Below are 24507 nucleotides of genomic sequence, written 5' to 3'. Positions count from 1 at the left end.
TTTGGACATACTATACTTAAAAAGGATTATTTTGAAGACCACAACAAGTTCAATATTATTATCAATATACGATGGTTATTATGAAATAAATCCATAATCGTCTCGTCTCAACAACGCCGCACCAAATTATTTAACAAAAATAAACAAATATACGTTTGAAGTATGCGAGAAATGCTACAGTTATAGTTAGATATGGTTTTTCGCGAAAAGATAGTTCTATGTTTTCGACCAAACATAACGTAGTTGTACAATATTTTATTTTTAACTTTAAATTGGAGTATTGTCTGAAAAATCAAAATATAAGATAAGCAATTTTGCTTTCTACCCTTAATTGTATTTCCACTGTTGTGTTAGAAACACCGTTTTCTAAAATGACCTATTAAAAATCTTATATAATCTGATATTAAACTTCCCGTTACTCGAATTATTTCAATTAAGTATTTTTTTAATGATTAACAAAATGAAACATCCACTCGCTTCTCTTTCACTCTTATCTCTGGTCAAACATTAATCAAAGCATGATTAAAGTAAAACAGGGTTATGTTATTCTATTATACAGTGATCGTGCTTGGACTTTGCGATTACTCTTTGTTTTCGTCATTTCGCACTTCGCAGAAACACGCTGCTAGGCGGACGTATATCGCTTTGATCCAGCTAAAAAATAGTTTTATTAGACTAAATTTTGAAATCAAGTTTAGCTTATAACTTTAAGGTATACTTAGTACTATTTATTGGACATTTAAAAAAAAAACGAATGTAGTTAATCTTTTTATTTCTAACTGTATTTTATTTTAGATATTAACATAGTGCTCTAATAAAAAATTGAAGTAGTGTCAACATCCTACTTAAACTTTCAAAGCTTGTCATCATTATTCAAACACTTTTTTATGGGATAAGTTTGATAAGTATAAGTCTCTTTCTTAGTATGCTACTTGCCTGCTAAGAAAGAGCCCAAACAAACTGTCTCAGTTCCGGTCTGGGTAACTCGATATGCACCTTTGATAATTTTGTCAAACCTTTTTTGACGGGGCGCCAATACTCAGGTGTCCCTGGCCAGTAATATTAATAATGACTGTTAAAAAAAAGTTTTCAGTACGTTGGAAAAGTGATTTGTAGTCAGATTTTAGGGTTATGAGCTTGGTTTTTTTGCACCTAACGTAGATTCGTCTATCCACATGTCCTGTAAATTCCTCTTAATATTAATTATGGAAAATAATGCATCAAAAACAGATTTGTCATTGAATTACAGGGTTACGAGCGTGAAGGTTGTGGTTGATGGATATGTCCATTGCAACTGAAGAATGTATTGTATTAGTTAATCACAATATTATTTATTAATTTATCAACTTTATTTTGAATTACCATATCAGTAACATTATACATAACATTCCATGGAATGGTAATTAATAATTTGGCCATGATTACCAAGGTTTATACAGGTTTAAAAGATGTAAGGTGCAGTTGCTAAAGCTTAAATATGTACATTCTACTTAACATATAGCATAGTAACTTTATACACTATATAATTTAATACTGACCTTTAAATATTATATTTTAAGCAAAGTAACTAATATCAAGATAACTATGAATAATTGAGATTATAAAGATGATATTTTTTAACTGGGAATAAGAGTATTGTTTATTTAGAGCTAGACTTTAACTTATGATACTCCATCTCTTTCATAACTATTTCCTTATTTAATGTTTTTAATATGTCCTGAAATCTTTGTCTTAATGTCATATTTTCCATCCTCGATATTTCAAGTTGAGTTCTTTGTCTCCTTTGCTTTAATTCTTCTAGTTCAGTTACAAGTTCTTGCAATTGTGTACTTGAGCTGTTGTAACTAGTTGATTGTTGCTGAATATTATCTAGTTCATAACAAACAGTAGATTCATTAATCATAGAAGTACTACTTTTGTGTGGATTGAACTTCTTCTTTTTAGTTTCAATTAAATCTGGCTTGGTCTCTGGAGTTATATGACAATTTCTCATTGCTTGCAATCCAAGGACAGAATTTACATCAGATAATGAGTCATCATATGCAGATGTTCTACTGTCTTCTAGATCAACATTTACATTTTCATCATCTGCATCACTGTCACTTAAAGCTCCTCCAAATATGTCTTCAACCTTTGAAGGTTGATTTGTAACAACAGTTGCATTTTTATGAGACTCTTTCTTTACTTTTGCTTTCTGAGAATTTGCAGATGATTCTTTTTTAGGAACATGCTCATCTTCCTCCTTAACTACTTCCCATGTAAAACTGACAGCCTCATTGTCTGCTCTTAATAGCCTCTTTACTTCTTTCTCTATTTCAGGTGACTCGGCACACTTTTTTCTTAAAGTTTTTCGGAAACGTCGTCTTCTTACATTCTTGGTAGGTGGAGTGATTCCATGTGGCCAGAGATATTTTTTATCAACTTTTAATGGATCCTTTTTTTTATTTTTGGTAGGTGCCTCATCTTCTGTTGTGTCATCTAATTCTTCCTTACATATCATCATCTGACAAATATCAGCTGTTTTATAAAGACTTTTTCTGTCAATTGTTTTCCATGACTCTACAATGGTTGGTAAATCTACAATTTTAGTATGTAACAACCAATGATCAACTCTAAGTTCACCGTGTCGCAAATCGTCATGTATTTGTATTTTTACTCTATTTTTGAAATTTTCGCCAGACGTTATTAATTCCCTTAACACTTTTGCAGGTTCTTCAGGCAACCTAATTATAAATTGAGTTTCTAATTGTACTGGGTATTCAGTTTCTCGTTTATCCCGACTCATTTTAAGAAAACGAAATGGAAATCGATAAATTTAAATTCTTCCAGTATATTAAAATTTATAAGTCATAAATAATCCAAAATAAATTAAGTAATTCACATTCACAATCGAATTAAAAAAAGTGTACTTTTCTTTCAAATAAACTATGAAACACAATTCCCTATCCTCGCTATCAATTTAAATTTTTGAAAGAAATTGTCATTTGGCATTTGCAATTCTCATTTGACAATTAACAATAGACACTAGATTATTCTAGAAGAAGACATTGGATATTAATAGAAAATACCTAAGAATAATTATACAGATTTTATGATATAAAATTCCTACAAATATCATAATTTGAGAATGACCAATTATGACTGCTAGTCATTATTAAGCACAATAGCTAATAAGTATTAAATAAGATAAAAATCATAATTATTAAACAGCAGACAAACAGCCAAATTTTTTTATACAAAAACATCTAATCTAAGTAATATGTAAATTGATTTATTTTATGAATAAAATATTTTATGAGTTATCCCAATTAATTTTTCATATAATTTATACCTTCAAAATGTAATTGTAGTCAAGTTATTAAATAATTATTTCATGATGTCTTATTATTTTATGTCAGTGTGTCTACGGCGAAATAAGTTCGAGAAGTTGGCAGCCTTGTGACAATTTCTGTTCATTTTCTGTGGATTGGTTTTGTGAAATAAAAATATGTGAAAATTGAAACTAGGCACTACAAGAAGTAAAAATTGATTTACGTGTAAATGAATTGCGTTAAAACAATTATTAAGGAATATTTGAAAGTATTAAAGAAGTGATTAATATATGTTTAATTGAATATAAAAATAACAATTTAGCGTCATGGCTCATTGAGTGTAAGTGGGAGACATTGTTAAGCTCATTAGTTTGTTTTAACTATTATTTTGTAATTATTTTGCAATGGTTATTAAAATATGTCTCAACTGTGATTTGCATGTGGTATACTATTTTTAAACAAATTAGGTTCGTTTTTTTAAATAGGTTCTATAAAAGAGAAAGGCATCATTCTTCATAATATATATGGGAGCAGTAACCTACATAACAGTTGTGATTGTTTTCACTTATATGTATTTTTATCCTTAAATTCTAATATTTTGTTTGTCAAGACGATGTATTTTTTAAAGAGTCTATTATTATTGTAAGATGTCATTAATGATTCATTAATTACTTGATTAAAAGTGAAAGATAATAATAATGCGTAAATATATTTATAAGGTATTTAGAAATAATGTATGTGACTATTCATTATCATACGTAATTGTTTTCAGATAAAGTAAAAATCACTGAGGCCTAAAGGTATCGTAAATATGTCAATAATCATTTTGTTATTCTTATATTTCATGAATTGAAACAAATTTTGTAAATTATTTTAGATGGCTGAAGTGGACCCTGAAACACTACTGGAGTGGCTGCTCACTGGGCAAGGAGATGAGCGGGATATGCAGCTTATTGCTCTTGAGCAACTATGTATGCTGTTGCTCATGTCTGATAATGTAGATAGATGCTTTGAAAGGTGAATGTAACCAAAAAGTATAAATAGGGAAATGCATTTAAAAAATATATATATTTATGTTATCTCTCTTGTCTGAAATGTTTATTATTTGTTTCAGTTGTCCACCAAGAACATTTTTGCCTGCATTGTGTAAAATATTTCTCGATGAGTGTGCTCCAGATAATGTGTTGGAAGTAACGGCGAGAGCGATTACATACTATCTGGATGTTTCAGGTTACTAGTTATATTTAAATTTCTTATGACCTTATGACCTTTATTTTAAGGTAATCTTTTGTTTAAACATTAATGTTGTTTGTTTTCAGCTGAATGTACAAGGAGAATAGTCGCAATTGAGGGTGCAGTTAAAGCTATATGTAGTAGATTACTCACAGTTGACCCAAATAATAGAACTAGCAAAGATTTAGCTGAACAATGTATTAAAGTGAGTGATATTAATGTTGATTGATATTGTATTAATAATTTATTGTGTGGTTTGTTTTAATGAATAAACTCCTAAATCATTACAACAAAGGTTGCCAGGCTTCTGGACACAGTTAGGCTTTTTGATTGTGTGTCCCGCCAAAATTAACAGTGTCTGGCTTGTATTAGGCTTTTTACACTTTATTTATTTATTTCCCAAACGAGATACATTCGATTTTATTTCTATATCATTAGAAATTAACCAGATTCATGGTAATAATCAGAAAAACTTGATTTTACATACCATTTTTTTTACTGTATCATTTAATACTAGGACACTATCTTTATTAATGTAGGGGTCTGGTCCTTTTTACCCAAAAGTTGGCCAAACTGTTCAGCTGTTACGTTTGGCGACCTGGCAACCTTAATTACAACTATATTAGATATTTTTTTACTTTTTAAGTATATTTTAATATTAAATTTTATTCTTGATAATATTTTTATCAATTCCTCATAATATCTAAATATATGCAATCATTGGTATCTTGTTATATTATATTTTATATCAAAGCCTCTATCTATCTAGGTCAAAATTAGTTTTTTTTGTATATTAACTATTGACCTACTTTAACAGTGCTATGTATGTGCTAGATTTTAACATTTTATATATAAACTAACCTAACAATTGAATATTTATACTGAATGAAGATGGTATAGATTTACTGTTGAATGTTATTCACAAATTTTTGAAAGAGAAAAATCGACTAAATTTTTTACAATCTAATAATTATTACAATTTTATGTGTGTACATATACATAGTATTTGTTTATTTTTGCTGATATTTGCCATGATATCTACCTTTTTATGGGTCTATAATAAATACCATAGATTATTCAAGAAGTGGTCCAATGATATCACTTCAATTCAACATTACTTACAACTTGACATAGGCTACAGTATTTATGATAATATTTATAAAATATTATGATGAAGCTTTAAATTTCAATCAATTGTATTATTACTCCTCCAGGTATTAGAGTTAGTATGTACTCGTGAAGCTGGAGCCGTGTGGGAGGGAGGTGGATTGCCATCTGTATTACACTTCATAACCCACCATGGAACATCTGTACATAAGGACACTCTTCATTCTGCTATGGCAGTTGTGTCCAGGTAAATTCTTTCTTTTCAAGTAGTCTTTAAATTAAAAAAATTAGAAATTCAGTAATAGTAGTCAAGTCAAGAAAATTATACCTTTCAACCGAGATGGCCCTGTGGTAAGATCGCGTGAATCTTAACTGATGATTTCGGGTTCAAACCAAGGCAAGCACCACTGAATTCTCATGTGCTTAATTTGTGTTTATAATTCATCTCGTGCTCGGCGGTGAAGGATAACATCGTGAGGAAACCTGCATGTGTCTAATTTCAACGAAATTCTGCCACATGTGTATTCTACCAAACCGCATTGGAGCAGCGTGGTGGAATATGCTCCAAGACCTTCTCCTCATAGCTAGAGGTCTTAGCCCAGCAGTGGGATACTTACAGGCTGCTAATAATACCTTTCAATATGTTTGAAAAAGTCAAATATGACAAACAACTATTTCAATATTGACTCTTAAAGGAATATAATATTACTGTTATTTAGGTATGTATTTCTGATTAGCCTAAAAGCTGACTGGTAGAGAATGCAATCTGACATTAAGTCTGCCTTTCGTACCGACTACTATACTATAATTTATTTAATAAGGATTTTTTAAATAAATAAAAAAATGCCTTGATTTATCTTATACTAAATATTACATCAATAGACTTTCACAATTGTATATATTACATATAATATTGAATAATTTATACAATTATGAAACATATGAAATCTTAGTATGTAAATAAACGTTATACATACATAACAATTTAATTATATTGAAATTCTAGAGTATGTGGTAAAATGGAGCCAGGCGATGCTCGAGTGGGGGATGCGGTATCGTCACTGTCGACTCTGTTGCGACACAACGACGCGCGTGTAGCAGACGCTGCGCTGCGCTGCTTCGCTTCTCTCGCTGACCGCTTTGCGCGCGCACACGCCGACCCCGCGCCACTAGCTGAACATGGTCGGTATCCTATAAATAGTAGTATTAATGTTTGGCGATTGTTGGATTACACGGATAAATAAATAGTTTTGTTTTATCAAGTTTCGGCAACTCAAATCGATTAGACAGCTTACTTGTTTACGCCCGCGACTTCAAATCCATGTTAGAGGCGGAGGTTAGGGTTCAAGCTTGATTCACACCAAATTTCATCAAATTCGGTTCTGTGGTTTAACCATGAAAGCATAACAGGCAGAGTTACTTACGCATTTATAATATTGTTTCAAAATTGATTTATTTAACAAAAAATCTAAAACTACAAGAGACAGGCTTGTTTGAAAATATTTGTACATTTGTGTTTTGGTTTTTAAGAACTCATCTAAGAGTTTTTATTACAGGACTTATTGAAGAGCTAGTACGTAGATTAGGGTCCACGGAAAGTTCTGATGAGAAGTGCCTAATGCCTTCGGTGTCTACCACCGTCAGTTTATTGTCAACTCTCTGCAGAGGCTCAGCACAGATCACACACGTAAGTTTTCAAAATAATTTCATCTCATTCCAAATAGTGAAGGAATTGTGTTATATCTTATTTTATTAATTATATATTTGCTAGTTAATTGATTTTTTATACAATTATAATTTAATATTATGATCATTCATTTAGGATTTAGTCCGTCTGGACTTATGTTCAGCTATCGAAGCTGCTGTGCAAGCGGATGAGCGTTGGTGCCTGGAGTGCATGCGACTTGTAGACTTGCTGCTCGTCCTACTTTGTGAAGGACGACATGCCATACAGATGTAAGAAAAAAATCGTTAATTTAATACATGTATATATAAATTTACCATATACATATATATTGAAAATATGTTGATTGTAACACTTTTTGAAACTAAATTGGTTATTATTTATAAAAATATAAAATACCGACAAACGTGTTCATATATAAATAGTGTTAAATATACTATTATTCATAACAAGTAGCGCAATAATGTACTTTTGTTATTCTGTAGTGGTACGAGTCGTAACGGAGCGGCGTCCAGCTCGAGCGGTGAAGGCTCGAGCGGCTCGTCGTCCACGCCGCCGGCGGGCAGTCGGGACAAGTCGCACCGGCAGCTCATCGACTGCATACGGGGCAAGGACACGGACGCGCTCATATCGGCCGTCACCAGCGGCGCCGTGGACGTCAACTTCACCGACGACGTCGGCCAGACGCTCCTCAACTGGGCCGCCGCCTTCGGTACCCGGGAGATGGTCGAGTTTCTATGCGAAAAAGGTAAGGTTGTTATTCTATCATCTATACTCTGTGATGTGTTCCGATTAGAAGGATGACTGAACCAGGGTATTTACAGGCACGAGGGACATAATTTCTGAATTCCCAAAGTTATAGCAGGTGGTGCATCGGTGAAAAAAAACATCGTGTACAAGTTGACGTCATTGTTTATGTTGCTTAGAAAACTCAGTATAACATTCAACAACTTAGTTAAAAAAAATTAGCATGCAATTTTTATCAAATATAATACGGACAATAAAATTGTTTACTTAGGCGCCGATGTAAATCGTGGTCAACGCAGTTCGTCACTGCATTATGCAGCTTGTTTTGGGAGACCCGCTATTGCAAAAGTGCTACTTCGTTACGGAGCCAATGCCGACCTCCGCGATGAGGATGGCAAGACACCATTGGATAAAGCTAGAGAGAGACACGATCAAGGTATAATGGAATGATGCATATTAACCTCGTTTCTTTATTGAAGTTTGTGATATGATATCGTAAATATTTTGTTCAAATACTAAATTATCGTTCACAGGTCACAGGGAAGTGGCAGCAATATTACAATGTCCAGGGGAGTGGCTAGTCGTCAGCAATCAAGACTCACCAGTATCGAGCAATGACGAAGATTTTCCAGACACCGGCGACAAGGAGATGGCGGCTATCTACTTAGAGTGAGTTCACACTAGACGGCACGGTCGTGCGTTTCCGTGGAGCGGTCGAGTAACGCGTCATCCTCCGCAGACGTCTGGTGCCGGTGTTCTGCGCGCGATACATCGGCGCGGGCGGCGCGGGCGTGCGGCGCGCGTGCCTGTCGCTGGTGCGCAAGATGGTGCACTATGCGCCTGCGTCGCGCCTGCGCGCGCTGTCCGCGCCGCGCGCCGCCGCGCTGCTCACGCGCCTCGTGGCGCAGGTGCTCGACACGCAGGTGGGTCCTTCTCTAGCTCTATTCTACGACCAGTCCTCCGTACAGCCAAACCGAATATTCGACGACATGTGGAGTACTTTCTTCGGAGTGATTTTCTAGTCGCTCGCGCTATGATATCGCTGTATGCGCGTTTTGCGTCGTCGAATCTTCGCTTCGGTTGGACGGTGTCGCTCGTTGCTCACGTTGAAATTGAAGCAGTGGGTGTGCGCTCAGGGCACGGACGAGGGCGCTCCGCGGCGTCCGGCGGCGCGCGTGCTGCGCAGCCGCTATATCCGTCCACCCGCGGTAATGTTCCGATGGTGTGATCGTTGATACTTCGTCCCGCATCCCAAGCGACGGCATCTAAATCGCTGGACGCACCTATTTCGATTGTATTCGTTATTCCGGGTGTGGCTCGCCGCATGTTACCGGAATCGGAGCAGTCTAAACGGAAATATGCTATCCACGCTTTAGAGCCGTTTCATTTTTTAAATAACGAAGTTGTGTACTCGAGTATACTGTGTCTAATCACTGATAGAACGCGCGATTCATCCTACGGTGACATGACGATGCGTACCAAAGAGTTTTGCATTGTTGTAAATAATAATTACATTATAGTTTGTTCGTGCGAGTTGGTATCTCACGAATAGAACAATTTGCGGAGTAATCACGTTATTTCATAAATAAAGTTTGTAAAATAAATAATCTGGTACAATTCAATTTTGTAATAAATGTTTTATTGTATAATACTCTTTCGAACAAACTATTTTAAAAAGTACACTTTTATTACTAAACAAATGAGTTTGTTGTATTCCCTCTGAGACTACTAATAAACACTAGTAGTTTAGAAATAATTAATATTGATAAGGTAATTTAACTTTTATTTAACATCATATTAAATTGTAAAGCATAAAATTAATCTTGTAAAAAGTCACACCATCGAAATATACCTGCATTAAACTGCCCTGTCCATTGTTCCTTCGTTTTGTTGTGCAGTGCTTATTTTTCAGGAATAAAAATTTAAATAAAAAAGTAAAAAGGATTTTGTGTTCTCTTATAAAAAAATCGTCATGAAATAAATGAACATGGATGTATTTTTATATATCATTATATTACATTAAATACCATTCCAGAATATACTTTATAAATAATGGGTAAAATACATACAAAGTTACCCCTTCAAGATTAAATTTCCAGAAACCGTTTGAGGTTAATCAGACCTATAATTTCTGAGAAGGAGAGTCTGTCGTATTTCGTTACGTATTGTAAATTTTAATAACATTATTTAATGTATATTTTAGCGAATTAACGCTAATCACCACTCCAAAGCGCCATTGCGTTAATTTAATTTCTGTGATTTGAAACACAAAGTTCTTTTACTTAAAATTAACTTTTAATATGGGGTGTTTTAATGATTTTGTTGCCATATATGAAAAATCATTTGTATACCTTTTGCAATAAAATTATTTATTGTTTAATAATTATTGAAAAATAAATTAAACATACCAATTTAATTATAATACGTGAGTATATAAAATTGTGAGATTGATAATATTTCATTGAAATACCCAATTATTAATATGTGAATAATATTTTGATTGTTGTATGGTAATATTATGTATAATCTTGATAGATGAAATGGCGAGTCGATATTTCTGTAGATCTCAAAATAAATGATTGACAAGTTAAAAATATTTTTATGTAATATACAATTTTTGCAATCAATTTCTAACAATGGCTGTTTGTATTGAGATTTATGAAAATAATTCGAAGACTATGAATTTTTAAGTCAGAAGCTAACCATTTATAAATCATGCGACAGGACGATGACGATGGACACTTGACAGTACTGGGAATCGCAGAGGAGCTGATGGTGAAAGCGGCAGATATTTATTTGGAACAATTCGCGCGGCTCGGCGTGTTTAGTAAAGTGGAAGCTTTAGCGGTCTCGCCGAACGAGCAACTCTCGGCAGATGGGGAGACTGTCATAACCACAGGTTTTAATTTCTAAGTCAATAACAATCAAGTAACTCATTTCAATTTAATCGATGCAGTCAATTCGCCCCGGAAATTAACAATAAGGAAGATGCGTTAGTATAAGAACCAAATTCCAAGGTCCCGGCGAGGACGCCACGAGCTTGTGCTCCGGCTGCGCGTACTGGTGGGGCGACTGGTCGCTGTGCCGCGGCCGAGACGCGCTCTACGTGTGGAGCGACGCCGCCGCGCTCGAGCTCAGCACCGGCTCCAACGGCTGGTTCCGCTTCCTGCTCGACGGGAAGCTCGCCACCATGTACTCCAGCGGCAGTCCCGAGCACCAGACCGATAACACGGGTACGGTCATTTCGGCAGAAAATATTTTTGTGCACTTGCAATCGCTGTAATAGTCTGTGTTTTTTAATCTAGGTAAACGTAGTAATTTCGAAATTATTTGCAGAAAATCGTGGCGAATTTATCGATAAACTCCAAAGAGCGAGAGCGTCAGTTAAGAATTGTGTGCCTCAAAGTATTCTTTCAAAACCGGGCCCGCATAAACTGATCCTTGGCAACTGGGTAATCTTGTGTAAAAAGTAAGTATACCGGACGTCAAAGTTGTGTGTTATTTTTTATTTAAATGTGTATTATTCAAAAAATATTCTCTTCCCAGGGAAAAAGAGCTTCACATACACAACACTGATGGACAACAACAGACTACGATATTGCGAGAAGATTTGCCAGGATTCATCTTCGAATCCAACAGAGGCACGAAGCACTCATTCACTGCCGAAACATTTTTAGGTAACAAAAGAAAACAATATCTCACAATTCTAACACACTTCTTCTATCTATCCGGAGATATATTCTAATAAAATCTCGACTCGACACGCAGGCCCCGAGTTGGCTAGCGGGTGGGCAGACCGCAGGCAGGCGGCGCCGAGTAACGGCAACGCCACCCAGAGCCGCAGCCGCCTGTCCGCGAAGACCGAGGCGCAGAAGGCGCAGGTGGGCGAGCGCGCGCGGGCGCTGTACTCGCGCCACCTGGCCAGCGCGGCCGGCCGCCAGCCGCGGGCGCCCGTCGCGCGGCTGCGGGCGCTGCTAGCGCGTCTGCAGCGCCTCGCCATACAGCCCGCGGGTAAGTGTGGACGGTTATAATATTAGTGCCGGCTTTCCTACACTCGCCAACGATTGACTTGTACGCTATAATATCCTTTTTTGTAAAGGCCTTGCAAATAAATTACAAAAAGTACAGTTTTAATACCTGTCCTAAAGTTATAACTTGTCTCACAGGCCAGACTTTAGACTAGTTTTACAAATGATACCTGTTGGTAATGACAAAACTATCTACTTTTTACTTTCTACGTTACTATCTTGTGAAGATTTCATGTTAATCAGATAATAGTATTGTGAACTCCAAACCAATTCTAATCTGTGTAATGTATTAAATATGGTTGAGATCGGATAAGTGTACACAATACCTCTTTTTATTTTGTTGGTTTGAAACCTTACTCTTAATTCAATAGGCGAATGGCACGGAGAGCTCAGAGAATCGCTAGATCAATTGACGGAGCTACTATGCCGCGAAGAATTACTATCAGCTTACGAGCTACAGTCTTCCGGCCTCGCCCCAGCTTTACTTCATGTTTTATCGCCTCAGCCGAACGGTGAGTTCATAATTTAATCTTTTTTACATGTACAGAAAGAGTATTATCGTTTTACTTATAAAGAAAATAACATCGCTCAAATGTTATACTCAGTGTTGTAGTCAATCAATTTTCTTAAAATATATCAGACAAACCGGGCCAACTGTCGGAGCGGGAGCGGATCGTGCGGTCGTGGGTGTGGTCGGGCGCGGACGGCGAGGGTGAGGGGGCGGAGGGCGAGGCCGAGCGCGAGGCTGGCGGTGCAGTGGGCGCGGCGCTGGTGGCGCGATTGGTGTCAGTGCTGGAGAGCGTGGAGCGGCTGCCCGTGCTCACGCCCGCATCCGACGCGCCGCCGCACCAGCCCGCCGCGCTGCACCACCTCACCAAGCGGATTCGGTCAGTTGCAAAAACCTTTACATTTGTACATTCATTGCTAAATAATAAATAAACCGATTGGAGGTATTTGAATAAGCATGGTGTCTCTGTTACTTAGGCTCCGAGTTGAACGCGCCAGCGATGAAACTTCAGAGGAATCCGTGATAAACAATAACGCCGGACGAAATCTGAAGGTTGAGGCTCTAACGACGGTGCGACAACTCGAGAAGTTCCTCGCTAAATCTGTCGCTCGGCAGTGGTACGATATGGAGCGGTCGACGTTTCATTTCGTTCAGAAGATTAAGTCGGAAGCTCCCATTAACTTTACATATGATGTAAGTTATTTGTTATAAATTTTAATATATATATATATATATATTTATTGAAATATATGTTTTACTGTGTATAAAAAAAATTTATATCTTTGTTTTTTTTTAGCATGATTTTGATGAAAATGGCGTTCTATACTTCATCGGTAGTAACGGCGGTACATGCGAATGGGTTAATCCAGGTGCGCATGGGCTTGTAAGTGTGTGGTCATCGGATGGTCGTCAATTACCATACGGCCGCGCTGAAGACGCTCTGTCTCGATCTCCGGAACCTTTAAATGTTCATACTAATGATGATAGACGGGCTTTCATAGCAGTCGATCTTGGACTTCATATTGTTCCATCTGCGTATACGCTTCGACATTCTCGTGGATATGGTCGCTCCGCTCTGAGGAATTGGTTATTTCAAGTGAGTAAAACTGTAATACTTATGCATGTATATGTATTATGTGATTATTTTTTATTAAATCAAAAAATATATATATTACAAAATATGTGAGACTTAAACGTCTATAAATCTTAAATAACGACTTACCGATGAACTAGAGAACATGAAAATAACAATATTCACATTCAATTTATTTCGTCATGTAATAGTATCGCTTTTATGGATAATATTTTCGTTAACTAAATTATATTTTTAAATTCTCTTGCTTTGATAGACGTCACATATTTAGAGTAGGAATATACTACTCGTAACTCAATTAGTATCCCAATAGTGTACGTTCAATTAGTAGTTTTTCTTTTTGACCTCACTCTGTCCTAAAGTTAGTTTTTTATAAAATTTCCCTGTGTGTAGATTATAATTTTTTATCATGACTAATTTGCAGATGTCGATGGACGGGGTGAGTTGGAGTACGCTGGTGGCGCACAGCGATGAGCAGGCGCTGCAGGAGCCCGGCAGCACGGCCACGTGGCGCGTGCGAGCCGACGCGCCCTATCGCTACCTACGGGTGCAGCAGAACGGAAAGAACGCTAGCGGGCAGAGCCACTACCTTTCGCTCTCGGGCCTCGAGATATACGGAAAGGTGCGGTCGAGTCCCGATCCCAACGAGTTCTATTATTTGATTAACATTTAAGCTAATTATCGAAATTTTATACAGATTTTATAAAATGTTTGTTTTAAATATCATTATGTGCATATGAGTATTTATTATAATGGATCGACAACAATAGGTGGTGAGCGTGGTGGAATCTTCCCCTCGGCAAATGGGCGGCACGGGCGCCACGGCCAGTGCGGGCTCCGGCTGCGGGGCGCGGGCGCGGCGCTGGTCGCGCGGCGCGCGGGGCCTGTGCGCCGGCGCGCGCGTCATGCGCGGGCCCGACTGGAAGTGGCGCGACCAGGACGGCTCGCATCCCGCCATGGGAACCGTCACGTCGGATCTGCACAATGGATGGGTGGATGTGAGGTACGGGGGCTAGATGTAGGACGATTACAGTGATACGCAAAGTGGAATGTTGGGGATACATACAAGTAGCTCATATTTCAGGTGGGACCACGGCGGGCGAAATTCCTACCGCATGGGTGCCGAGGGCAAGTTCGACTTGAAGGTGGTGAGCGGTGGGTCGAGTGCGGGCGGCGCGGGCGAGGGCGCGCGCAGCTCGCGCAAGAGTCACTCCACGCCGAGTCTGCCCGACGCCACAGCTACGGATCAACAGGTGTTTGCACGTTTGCTTTTGTGTCAAGTAAATTATCAATGTCATAGTTTAAAACAACGTGACATGCAAGTCCGACTTTAATTTGGAGATATATTATTTAATTGCCTAAATAATTTCAGTGCAATATTAAATTAAACTTACTGAACCTATTAAATGAATGTTTGTAATATTCTGTATTCTCGCCGAACAGGTGTCGGTGGCGTCCACTGAGCAGGCGTCGTCAGCGGATAACATATCGGAGGAGGTTGGCGGCAACATGGCGCGGCCGCGCACGCACGCCACAGACCTGTCCGCTATCAACACGTCCACGCACCACATTAACACCGGTACTGCTTTGTGCAACTGTACATAATGTATATAATATATACAATGAATTTAAACATAATATTAAATTTGATAAATAGTAAATAAATTGAAGATATATAATATAAAGTTGAATGACATAATAAATATTTTCTATTAAATATATGTTTCAGATTTAGCGACGATCGTAGAATCGCTCACATTGGGAGCAGAGGGTAACAACTGCATGGCAGATTTAGGAAATACATCATTTACAAACATGGAAATGGGACCTACGAGTATTACGGACATTACCAAACCTTATCCAGCCAAAGAACCGCTACCAGACTCTGCTCCTCAAGAGGTATATTTAAAGTATTTACTTATTTTAGCATTGCATCTCTTTTTAAATGGGATGTTTCTTCAAAATCGAAAAAACTCAATTTTACTAAAGTATGTCTTGTAAATAATTTACAATGTAAATAATTTTAGTATTGACACTTAACTAATCCCTCACTCGTTTTTTCTACATTATTTGATGTCCTCTTTCATTGTAACTTTTCATCATTGGCTGTCAGTTTTCGTTTTAAACCCTTTATCCTACGAGTACGTCCGATTCAATTTTAAAAGTATTCGGCATCACGGATAACGATGTTCCAAAACAAGTCCGGGTCGCAAAGTCGCTCGGACGGGGTCAGTAAAGTGGGACGTGTCGTGTGCAAGGAGAGCGAGGCGCGCTGCTGCGACGGCGACGCAATGCGAAATAGCGCCAACGCGCTGCTGTCCAGCGAGCTGCTGGCGCTGCCCGCCCTGCCGCCCGGCCTGCTGCACACGCTGCGCAACAACGCCAACCGGCTGCACATACAGGTAGTACACACACATATCCCCTTCCTCTGTAAATATTCGTCTCGGTCAGGACGCGCATGTGTACTCTCTTCCATTATAACATTTGTAGGGATTAATTGAAGTTCTGGAAAGGACAGGTCTCATGAGTGGATGCATTGTCGACCAACTAACTGCACAACAGTAGCATATGCTCCACTCCAATGGCGGGGAGAATAAAGATAACAAAATCTTAGTTATGATCAATGCAATTTGCTTGTAGTGTATAATTTAGCAGAACTATTCTGCTAAAATACTGATTATTATATTGATTAATGAATATAGATTACTATATTGATTAATGAATACCTTACTATTTATACCGACTTACATTTTTATTGGTTGACATAGCAAACAATTTAAATTGGTAGAAGTCAAAAAGTATTTCTACTAGGAGATATATTAAATTGATAGTAGTAAGTGATTACTGAACACAGAAAGAGTAAAGTAGGAATATTAATAAACTCGACTATATATTGCATTTAACAAGGTCTAAGATAAAGGAGATTTCTTTTCTTTAAGCTATCATTCGTTACTTATCTTTTATTAATCGAACCACTATCGACTTGAAAAATCATGTCAATCTAATGAGTTATTTTTTTTTCTCCTCCAATGGAATGGAACATACTTGGAATTGTATAAATATGTATGTATGTGACTCATGAATGAAACGAAAATATATTTTCAAACTGTAATCTTTTTCATCAGTGTGAAGAGAACGAGAGCAGTGAGGGTCAGTTTGTCGAGCACAAGAAAGACGCCCAGGCTTCCGGCGCCATGAGTGCAAGCGAACCCGATCTAACGCAACAGGTGAGTATCTAATGGTCAGGATAAGCCCTACGTCGTCATTAGTCATTGGCCTGTGCACGTGTGCGCTATGTGCAGGGCGCGGTGCGGCTGCTGGAGTCGCTGGGCGTGGGGCGGGGCGCGGGCGCGGGGCGCGGGGCGGCGCAGCGCGTGGCGCGCTCCAACCACTCCGCCGGACTCTTCCCGAGGTCAGTCCCGGACTCATGCTAATACGATCGTCGGCTCTTCGCCTTGGCGTGAGTCATCTGATTGATCTATTGTTTTCAGCTTGGTGCGACTCGCGCTATCCAGTAATTTCCCGGGTGGGCTGTTATCGGCGGCGCAGAGCTATCCGTCTTTAGCTCCGAATGCCCAAAACGCACTGACTTTGTCCCTCACTTCTACGTCGAGTGAGAGTGAGCAGGTATACAATATATATATTATGAAACTACTAACTGTTCGTTTTAAATTATCTACTATAAAATATTGTTAGAAAATTAGAATTTCATGAATTGTTATAACCTATATTTGGAGCTTTTGTGGGCACTGTTGTATATGGCAAAGAGCTCTCGGCAGAAGATTTGCACCTTATTATAATATATTTACAGGTTTTATAATGATATTTTTTTCTTGACTACTCAAATCGTAATTATAATTCAGTCGTGTTATTAACATATATTCATTTTAATTCAGTTTTATTTACAAATAAAAATATCACAATTATAGGTATCATTAGAAGATTTCTTAGAATCATGTAGAGCACCCGCGTTACTCACGGAGCTAGAGGATGACGACGAGGGTGACGACCCACTCGACAGTGATAAAGAAAACGAGCCAACTTACCAGGAAGTAGTGAGTAGCAGTTATTGCAAAATTATTTTTACTATTTTAATAATATAAAAGTAATCTTTGAACTGACCGCTCGTCGCTGCCCTCGTCAGGTGTCTCGCAACCTGCTGTCGCTGATGGAGGAGGAGGCGCTGGAGGCGGTGCGGGGCGCGGGCGGCGCGGTGGCGTGCGCGTCGCGCTCGCGCAAGCCCTGGGAGGACGACTTCGTGCTCAAGCGGCAGTTCTCCGCGCTCATCCCCGCCTTTGACCCGCGCCCGGGCCGCGCCAACCTCAACCAGACCGTCGGTGAGGCGTCGTCACCTTTTTATTGTTTTTTAATGCATAAGTAATCAAATTTGGTCTAAAACTCCAGCAATGATCGACGTGACACAGGTCCTGGCACGGTTCTCGTAGGAACTGTCTGTAACACGACGAACAGTATTGTTCGTCGTGTTATATATACTTTTTTTTAATTGGTATCATGTTCTGCGTAGCAATGCACTGCCAGTTCAGAAACAAGATTTAGTATTTCGTTACGCCGTGTTCAAGCCGATCGATGTGCTCGCGTCGCAGATCTCAACATATCGCTGACCGACGAGGCCGAGGGCGAGGGCGCGGCGGCCACGACGAGCGGCGCGGCCGAGCGCGGCAGCCTCACGCCGCCGCCCGCCAGCAAGCTGCCCGCGCTGCGCCTCGTGCTGAGCGCGGCCGGCGTGTCGCTCCCTCTCGAGCGCCCGTCCTGGACCGTCTACCGGGCCGTGTTGGCGCTCAACTCCCGACTGCCGCATGATGTCCACAGAGATACCACCTACACGTGAGTCGTTCTTGCCTTTCGACTTACATTATGAAGTTGTTACAGTAATGTAAGTAATGTCAATTGCGTATAATATTACGACACATCACATCAAGGCACGAAACTGTCCATTCTTTCGACTTTCAAATTATCTTTCACACAGGCTAATATCCAGATTTTCGTGACAGAAAGTCTTAAAAACTTATTACCTGTCTGAACCCCGAGGTTAGGATTTGGATGTCTGCAGCTTTATAAGCTAACCGATATACCAACTAGAGATAGTCTAAAAACTAGTGTAATACAAATAAAAAAAATGTTTCAGGCTGTCATATAAAGAAGTTGAGGGTAATGAAACGTTCGCGTGTTCGAGTGATAGTGAAGACGATGAACCAGGGGATCCAGGTATGTGATTATATTTTAAAACTGTAACACAGTACTTAGTACAGTACTTTTTTATGAGGATAATGTTATATTCAAAGATATATATATATATATATATATATATATATGACCTATATGGAAATATTATACTTTGGACCTTTTTATAAAATGCACTTAGCGTGGTTTTGTCTTGTATTATTAAACATTTTTATCTTTTGAAACTAGTTTGAATTCAAATTTATGAAGATTATTTCGTCTTTAGGTGAGTATGTTCTGTTATGAAACTATTTCAGAAATGAGTGATGTGTTATATCAACTATTTACAGCCGTATGCGTTGTTTGGAGGCAACACTAAAAACATTTGTTCCCTCAGAGCGCGGCGTGGCGGGCGCATCCGGCGCGGAGGGCGCCATGCTGTCGTGCTGCGTGCGCACGCTGCGGCGCCTGCGAGCGGCCGCTCCCGGCCTGCCCGCGCACGCCTTCCTGTCCACCAAGCTTACCAATAAGCTGCACCACCAGCTGCAAGACCCGCTCTCGCTGGCAGCCGCCGCCACCCCTCGTTGGTAACGTACCGTTTACGCTTACTCATATGATAATATATTATATGACACATAAGCTGTTACGTCAAAATAAACATTTAATATTTTTTAACATAGGTGCCAGCAGTTGATAGATTGGTGCCCGTTCCTGTTCCCGCTCGAGACGAGGCAAATGTTCTTTGCGTGCACGGCATTCGGCACCTCACGAACTATCGTGTGGTTACAAGCACAACGGGATCGTGCGTTAGATAGACAGAGGTTATTAAAAATATCTTTAATAATAACATATTAAAATATAGTGTTCAGTAGATCACTGATAATTAATATAATGGCTTTATTACAGAACGGGCAACACAGTGTCACCGAGGCGTGCCGATTTGGAGGCGACCGAATTTCGCATGGGACGTCTAAGGCACGAGCGCGTGCGAATACCGAGACATCCCAATCTGTTGCGCTCAGCCATGCAGGTCACTACAGATTAAATTCAACTAAACCATAAAACCAGTGCTATAAAACATGTATTTTGTTGTTTGTATATTTATTCATCATAAGTGAGCTAGTGGTGTTCGCTCGCAGGTGATGCGCGTGCACGCGGGACGCAAGTCCGTGCTGGAGGTAGAGTTCGCGGACGAGGAGGGCACCGGGCTGGGCCCCACGCTGGAGTTCTACGCGCTGGTGGCGGCCGAGCTGCAGCGCGCCGACCTGCACATGTGGCTGTGCGACGCGCCCGCACACCACGACGACTTCAGCCCGCTGCCGCTCACGCTGCCCGACGGTAGCCGTCCCTTCCAAAAGTTCCCTTTGTGTGACATCGACGTGTGAACGAGATTATAATATATTATCTGTATGTTTCAGAAAAACCCGCGGGATACTATGTAATGCGGGCGAGTGGCTTGTTCCCCGCGCCGCTCCCGCAAGAGTCTTCTATCTGTGATAAAGTTTGCAAATATTTCTGGTTCCTAGGGGTATTTTTAGCTAAGGTAAACTATACTAGAAGATACTAATATTTCAAAATAAAAATATAGTTCATACTTATTTGATGTCTTCTCTACAGGTTTTACAAGACGGGCGATTAGTTGATCTTCCTCTATCTGAGCCTTTCTTACGTATAATGTGTGGGGAGGAGTTGACGTACGACGACTTGAAGGAAATCGATCCTATAAGACACAAGTAAGTTGTTATATTTTTAATGTAAATAAAAATTCTTATTGAACGCATTTCTTTGCTGCATATTCAAAATTTTATGTTTTCTTTTTATCTTAAAAAGCCAATTTCAATGTCACATATTGTTATGATTGTAAATTATATATTATACATCTATATAATTTTTTTTTTTATGAAGTGGTTTTATTTATTCTAGTGGCAGGAGTTTTAGCTCCGTATTCTCAAAAAAATTTTTGAAGTCTTACAATGCTTAGGGTCTGCATTATTTTTCAATTAAAACCAATGTTTGATAGGCAATGTTTATATATACATACACATGACACCCGACCATTATTTTTTCCATCAAAATAAAATGATTATTGGATTTGAGAGTCGAACAACAATGTTTGTGTTTTGTCGAATTAAAACAAGCAGATTTTCGAACAATATAAATTATTCTTTTATATTCGGTATCGTAAATGCGTACAATGGCGATGAAAGAAGGCGTTTATTGTTGTTCATAATTTACTTAAAGGTGTCATACCATTTTAAGGTTCCTCGAGAGCGTATTGGAGGCGGCAAACCAGTATGACTCAATACTACGAGATACCACGCTTTCGGAGACGGAACGGGAGACTCGCGTAGCGGCATTAATGGTGGACGGTGCAACATTCGATGAGCTAGCGCTCACTATGACGCACGTCGGCTCTAGTACGGCACCAGAACTCGCCGTGCATCCTTTATGTGATGGCGGGGAGCATATTGAGGTAAGTCAACTAACACATTAAAGACAATAGTATAAACTATGAAGCTTCCATTACAATATCTTGCATACAAAAAGTAGATATATATACATTTGCGTATATAATTCAATTAACAGAGAAATTCTATTAATAGGTATGGTTGCGATCCGAGTAAAGTTCGTTTCAATCCATTTAGATATTCCTGGTATATTGTTAACCTTCGACCAGCGATAGACGCTGGTGCCCGACACACACCGACTAGAGTAAAGCACACGGTGTAGCAATAGTGCGTCATGCGAGTGCCGGTCCGCAGGTGGGCGCGGCGACGGCGCGCTCGTACGCGGAGGCGAGCGCGCGCTGGATGGTGTCGGCGGGCGTGGCGCGCCAGACGGCCGCGTTCCGGCGCGGCTTCGCGGCCGTGTTCCCGCCGCGCCGCCTGCGCGCCTTCTCGTCCGCCGAGCTGCGCCTGCTGCTGTGCGGCGAGCGCGGGCCCGCCTGGACGCGCGAGCACCTGCTGCAGTACACCGAGCCCAAGCTCGGCTACACGCGCGATAGGTATGTACAGCTTTAGTCTCAGATGTTGCTCTATATGCGTATTTTTACCACTTTAATCGAATGATTCGCTTGATTTTCTTCTGCGTGCAGCCCCGGTTTTCTGAGGCTGGTGGACGTGCTGGTGGAGATGTCGTGGCGCGAGCGCAAGGCGTTCCTGCAGTTCGCGACGGGCTGTAGTAGCCTGCCTCCCGGCGGACTCGCCAATCTACACCCACGACTCACTGTCGTGAGAAAGGCATGTCTTTTTCGCCATTGTTATTCCTTTTTGTATAATTTAGCGGCTTGGACATTAATGCATAAAGTTCAACGAATCAGAAATAATACGATAGTAATAAAAAAAAACTGTTTGTTTGTTGAATCGCACCATTTATTTAGTTATGTATTCTGTTTTGTAGGTCGATGCCGGTGACGGTTCTTATCCATCAGTGAACACGTGCGTACATTACTTGAAGCTGCCAGAATACTCATGTAAAGAAGTACTACGCGAGAGGCTGCTTGCTGCCACAAATGAGCGAGGTTTTCATCTCAATTAGATCCGGTTACGATTTTACTGTTTTCATAAATTAATAAATATATAACACGATATGCCGCTTTCGTAACTGTAGTTCGGCACTACTTTAATATTAATTGATATTGTGCACGTTGTAATGCTTATTTCATACACAGTAGGTGATTATAACTGTTGAGAATTTGTATATGATTATTGATGATTTGTTGTTTCTGATTATTCATTAAATAATATGTTATATGTAGCTACTATCTCATTTATATATAAGAAGTATACGCAATAATTTCACAGAAATCGGTTTTATTGAACAATATTCAAATGTAAACTTGTAGGAACATGAAAGAGGCTTCCCTATTCAAGCAACTCCGTGTGATCTCGTCATTGTTTAAATGAAACAATATACTGACTAAACAAATTTTTTTGAAGGATTTTATACAGAAAAAAAATCAAATATAAAAATATCTTTATAGTTTATAAGTTTAAATAATTCTTGATTTCAGCTATTATGAAATTTAACTTTAAATAATAAAGACAGCGAAAAATGTTATCGAGATGTCAAAAAGTTTATTTATATTTTGAATTTTATGAAATAGGTCAGGCGAAGTTCGTATGATTATATAAATGGTTGGCTTATCGATCAGGAACTAGGCTCCGTTTAGTTATAACAATAACTATTAGTCCATTTTTCTAAACATAGTTTGTTTACTGTACGGTCCTATGTTTTATTTTCATTTATTTATTTAAAAAAAATCTTTCCAATACCAACAAGATTAAATACTAAATATATTATTATTATGCAAAGAGAACTATCTATATTATGTTGCAACTTTTGGACTGAAATATTAATTGGTGAAAATTATTTTTATAGTGTGTAACACTTGTTTATTGTGTGAAATGATTAGTATGTGTTCCTTTAATTAAACATTTTTTGTCAACTTAAAGTTGGTATTGTGATTTATGAAATAAAATATATGAATAAAAATATATTTAATTTGAATTTAATAGGGTTTAGAATAATTAACAAATATTGTAATATGTAATCCATTATTTTGTTGAAAATTGATTGAATAAAGTAAGGGAAATATGAAAAGAGTTTTTATTTCCCAATCCACCATTGTTTTGTTTATGTAACTCAATTTTAATTCAAATAAAATTTCAAAATTCGTCGGCGTTATGTGAATCTTTTTGCCCCACCTTGAGCTTCGTTACAGTATTATGAAGTTATTATAATTTATTCGTAAACGATATATTACATTCTATAAGTTTATTTTATTTAAATGATTACATGTGGTTTTCTTAGACTGTTGATTTGTTTTTGATTATAGACACTCAAAAATTTTAAGACGATTTTCTCATTTCGTTCTTTCTATATATATAGAAGAGGATAGGAGACGATTCTACAGTTGGACGTTTGGCTAAGTGTAATTACACTAAACACTTTGCATTCACGAGCCACAAAATTACAGATATACAGATACAGATAACTCTGTCTCCTTAGATTTCTAGTATGCAAATACATACATTTTTTTTAAAGTTTAAAGAACATCGAAACAGTGAAGATAAGAAAACAAAAATAAGTTTATTTTTGTTTTGATGACCCCCGTGGTCGAGTAGTGTGTACACCGGTTTTCATGGGTACGCCACTCCGAGGTCCCGGGTTCGATTTCCGGCCGAGTCGTCGTAGAAAAACTTCATTAGTTTTCTATGTTGGCTTGGGTCTGGATCTTTGTGATACCATTGTTACTTCTGATTTTCTATAACACAAGTGCTTTAGCTACTTACATTGGGATCAGAGTAATGTATGTAATGTCCAATATTTATTTATTATTATTTATTTATTTGTATAACTAAATGAAATCATTCTTGAAATTATACTTCTTGTGGCAGATTATGACAGAATGATGGCGGCGCTTTTTTGTTAGACACACGCACACATGAAAACTAAATGATGACTTTGCTCGTGGAACTTCCAACAAAATGTCGAGTCGCCAAAAATAATGAATTTCATACCTTATCTTAATTTACAATTTTGATTTTATTACAAATCTAAATTGTCAATGTTTAAATTTCTGAGTGAGTCAAAATTAAAATTTGTATTTTTCA

The 24507-nt window shown here is 38.5% G+C and overlaps 2 protein-coding genes across 10 annotated transcripts; one reads left to right on the top strand and one right to left on the bottom strand.

The window, feature by feature from the left end:
- Nucleotides 1-772: 772 nt before the first annotated feature.
- Nucleotides 773-2963, bottom strand: LOC125066480 (transcription initiation factor TFIID subunit 7-like). Its single transcript, XM_047674567.1, has one exon. It carries the CDS (start codon nucleotides 2783-2785, stop codon nucleotides 1640-1642), a length of 1146 nt encoding a protein of 381 aa, XP_047530523.1. The 5' UTR covers nucleotides 2786-2963; the 3' UTR covers nucleotides 773-1639.
- A 472-nt stretch (nucleotides 2964-3435) lies between these two features.
- On the top strand, nucleotides 3436-23400 carry LOC125066478 (E3 ubiquitin-protein ligase Ufd4). 9 transcript variants are annotated; one of them, XM_047674558.1, is made up of 46 exons: nucleotides 3436-3651; nucleotides 4084-4111; nucleotides 4189-4328; nucleotides 4426-4541; nucleotides 4631-4749; nucleotides 5759-5898; nucleotides 6658-6833; nucleotides 7208-7338; nucleotides 7474-7607; nucleotides 7821-8083; nucleotides 8354-8518; nucleotides 8616-8751; nucleotides 8822-9005; nucleotides 9219-9290; nucleotides 10807-10981; nucleotides 11100-11315; nucleotides 11398-11551; nucleotides 11629-11759; nucleotides 11851-12093; nucleotides 12482-12622; nucleotides 12751-12997; nucleotides 13095-13311; nucleotides 13415-13714; nucleotides 14136-14333; nucleotides 14482-14714; nucleotides 14796-14964; nucleotides 15155-15290; nucleotides 15441-15610; nucleotides 15913-16113; nucleotides 16837-16938; nucleotides 17014-17123; nucleotides 17203-17338; nucleotides 17641-17766; nucleotides 17856-18048; nucleotides 18316-18556; nucleotides 18858-18937; nucleotides 19290-19479; nucleotides 19573-19713; nucleotides 19799-19922; nucleotides 20032-20230; nucleotides 20311-20435; nucleotides 20510-20625; nucleotides 21152-21365; nucleotides 21655-21896; nucleotides 21987-22131; nucleotides 22292-23400. In XM_047674558.1, the coding sequence occupies exons 3-46, from the start codon at nucleotides 4189-4191 to the stop codon at nucleotides 22427-22429; spliced, it is 7329 nt and encodes a 2442-aa protein (XP_047530514.1). In that variant the 5' UTR covers nucleotides 3436-3651; nucleotides 4084-4111; the 3' UTR covers nucleotides 22430-23400. The 9 variants fall into 9 exon arrangements, with proteins under 9 accessions (XP_047530514.1, XP_047530511.1, XP_047530515.1 ...); XM_047674555.1 differs by having other exon boundaries at nucleotides 16981-17123; XM_047674559.1 differs by having other exon boundaries at nucleotides 15970-16113; nucleotides 16981-17123; nucleotides 22292-23399.
- The last annotated feature ends 1107 nt before the right edge of the window (nucleotides 23401-24507 follow it).

This window comes from Vanessa atalanta, chromosome 9, assembly GCF_905147765.1.
Source record: "Vanessa atalanta chromosome 9, ilVanAtal1.2, whole genome shotgun sequence".
In the NCBI taxonomy this organism is placed as follows: Eukaryota; Metazoa; Arthropoda; class Insecta; order Lepidoptera; family Nymphalidae; genus Vanessa; species Vanessa atalanta.
The sequence above is the reverse complement of the archived record's forward strand: the minus strand, read 5'-3'. Positions and strand labels throughout refer to the sequence as shown.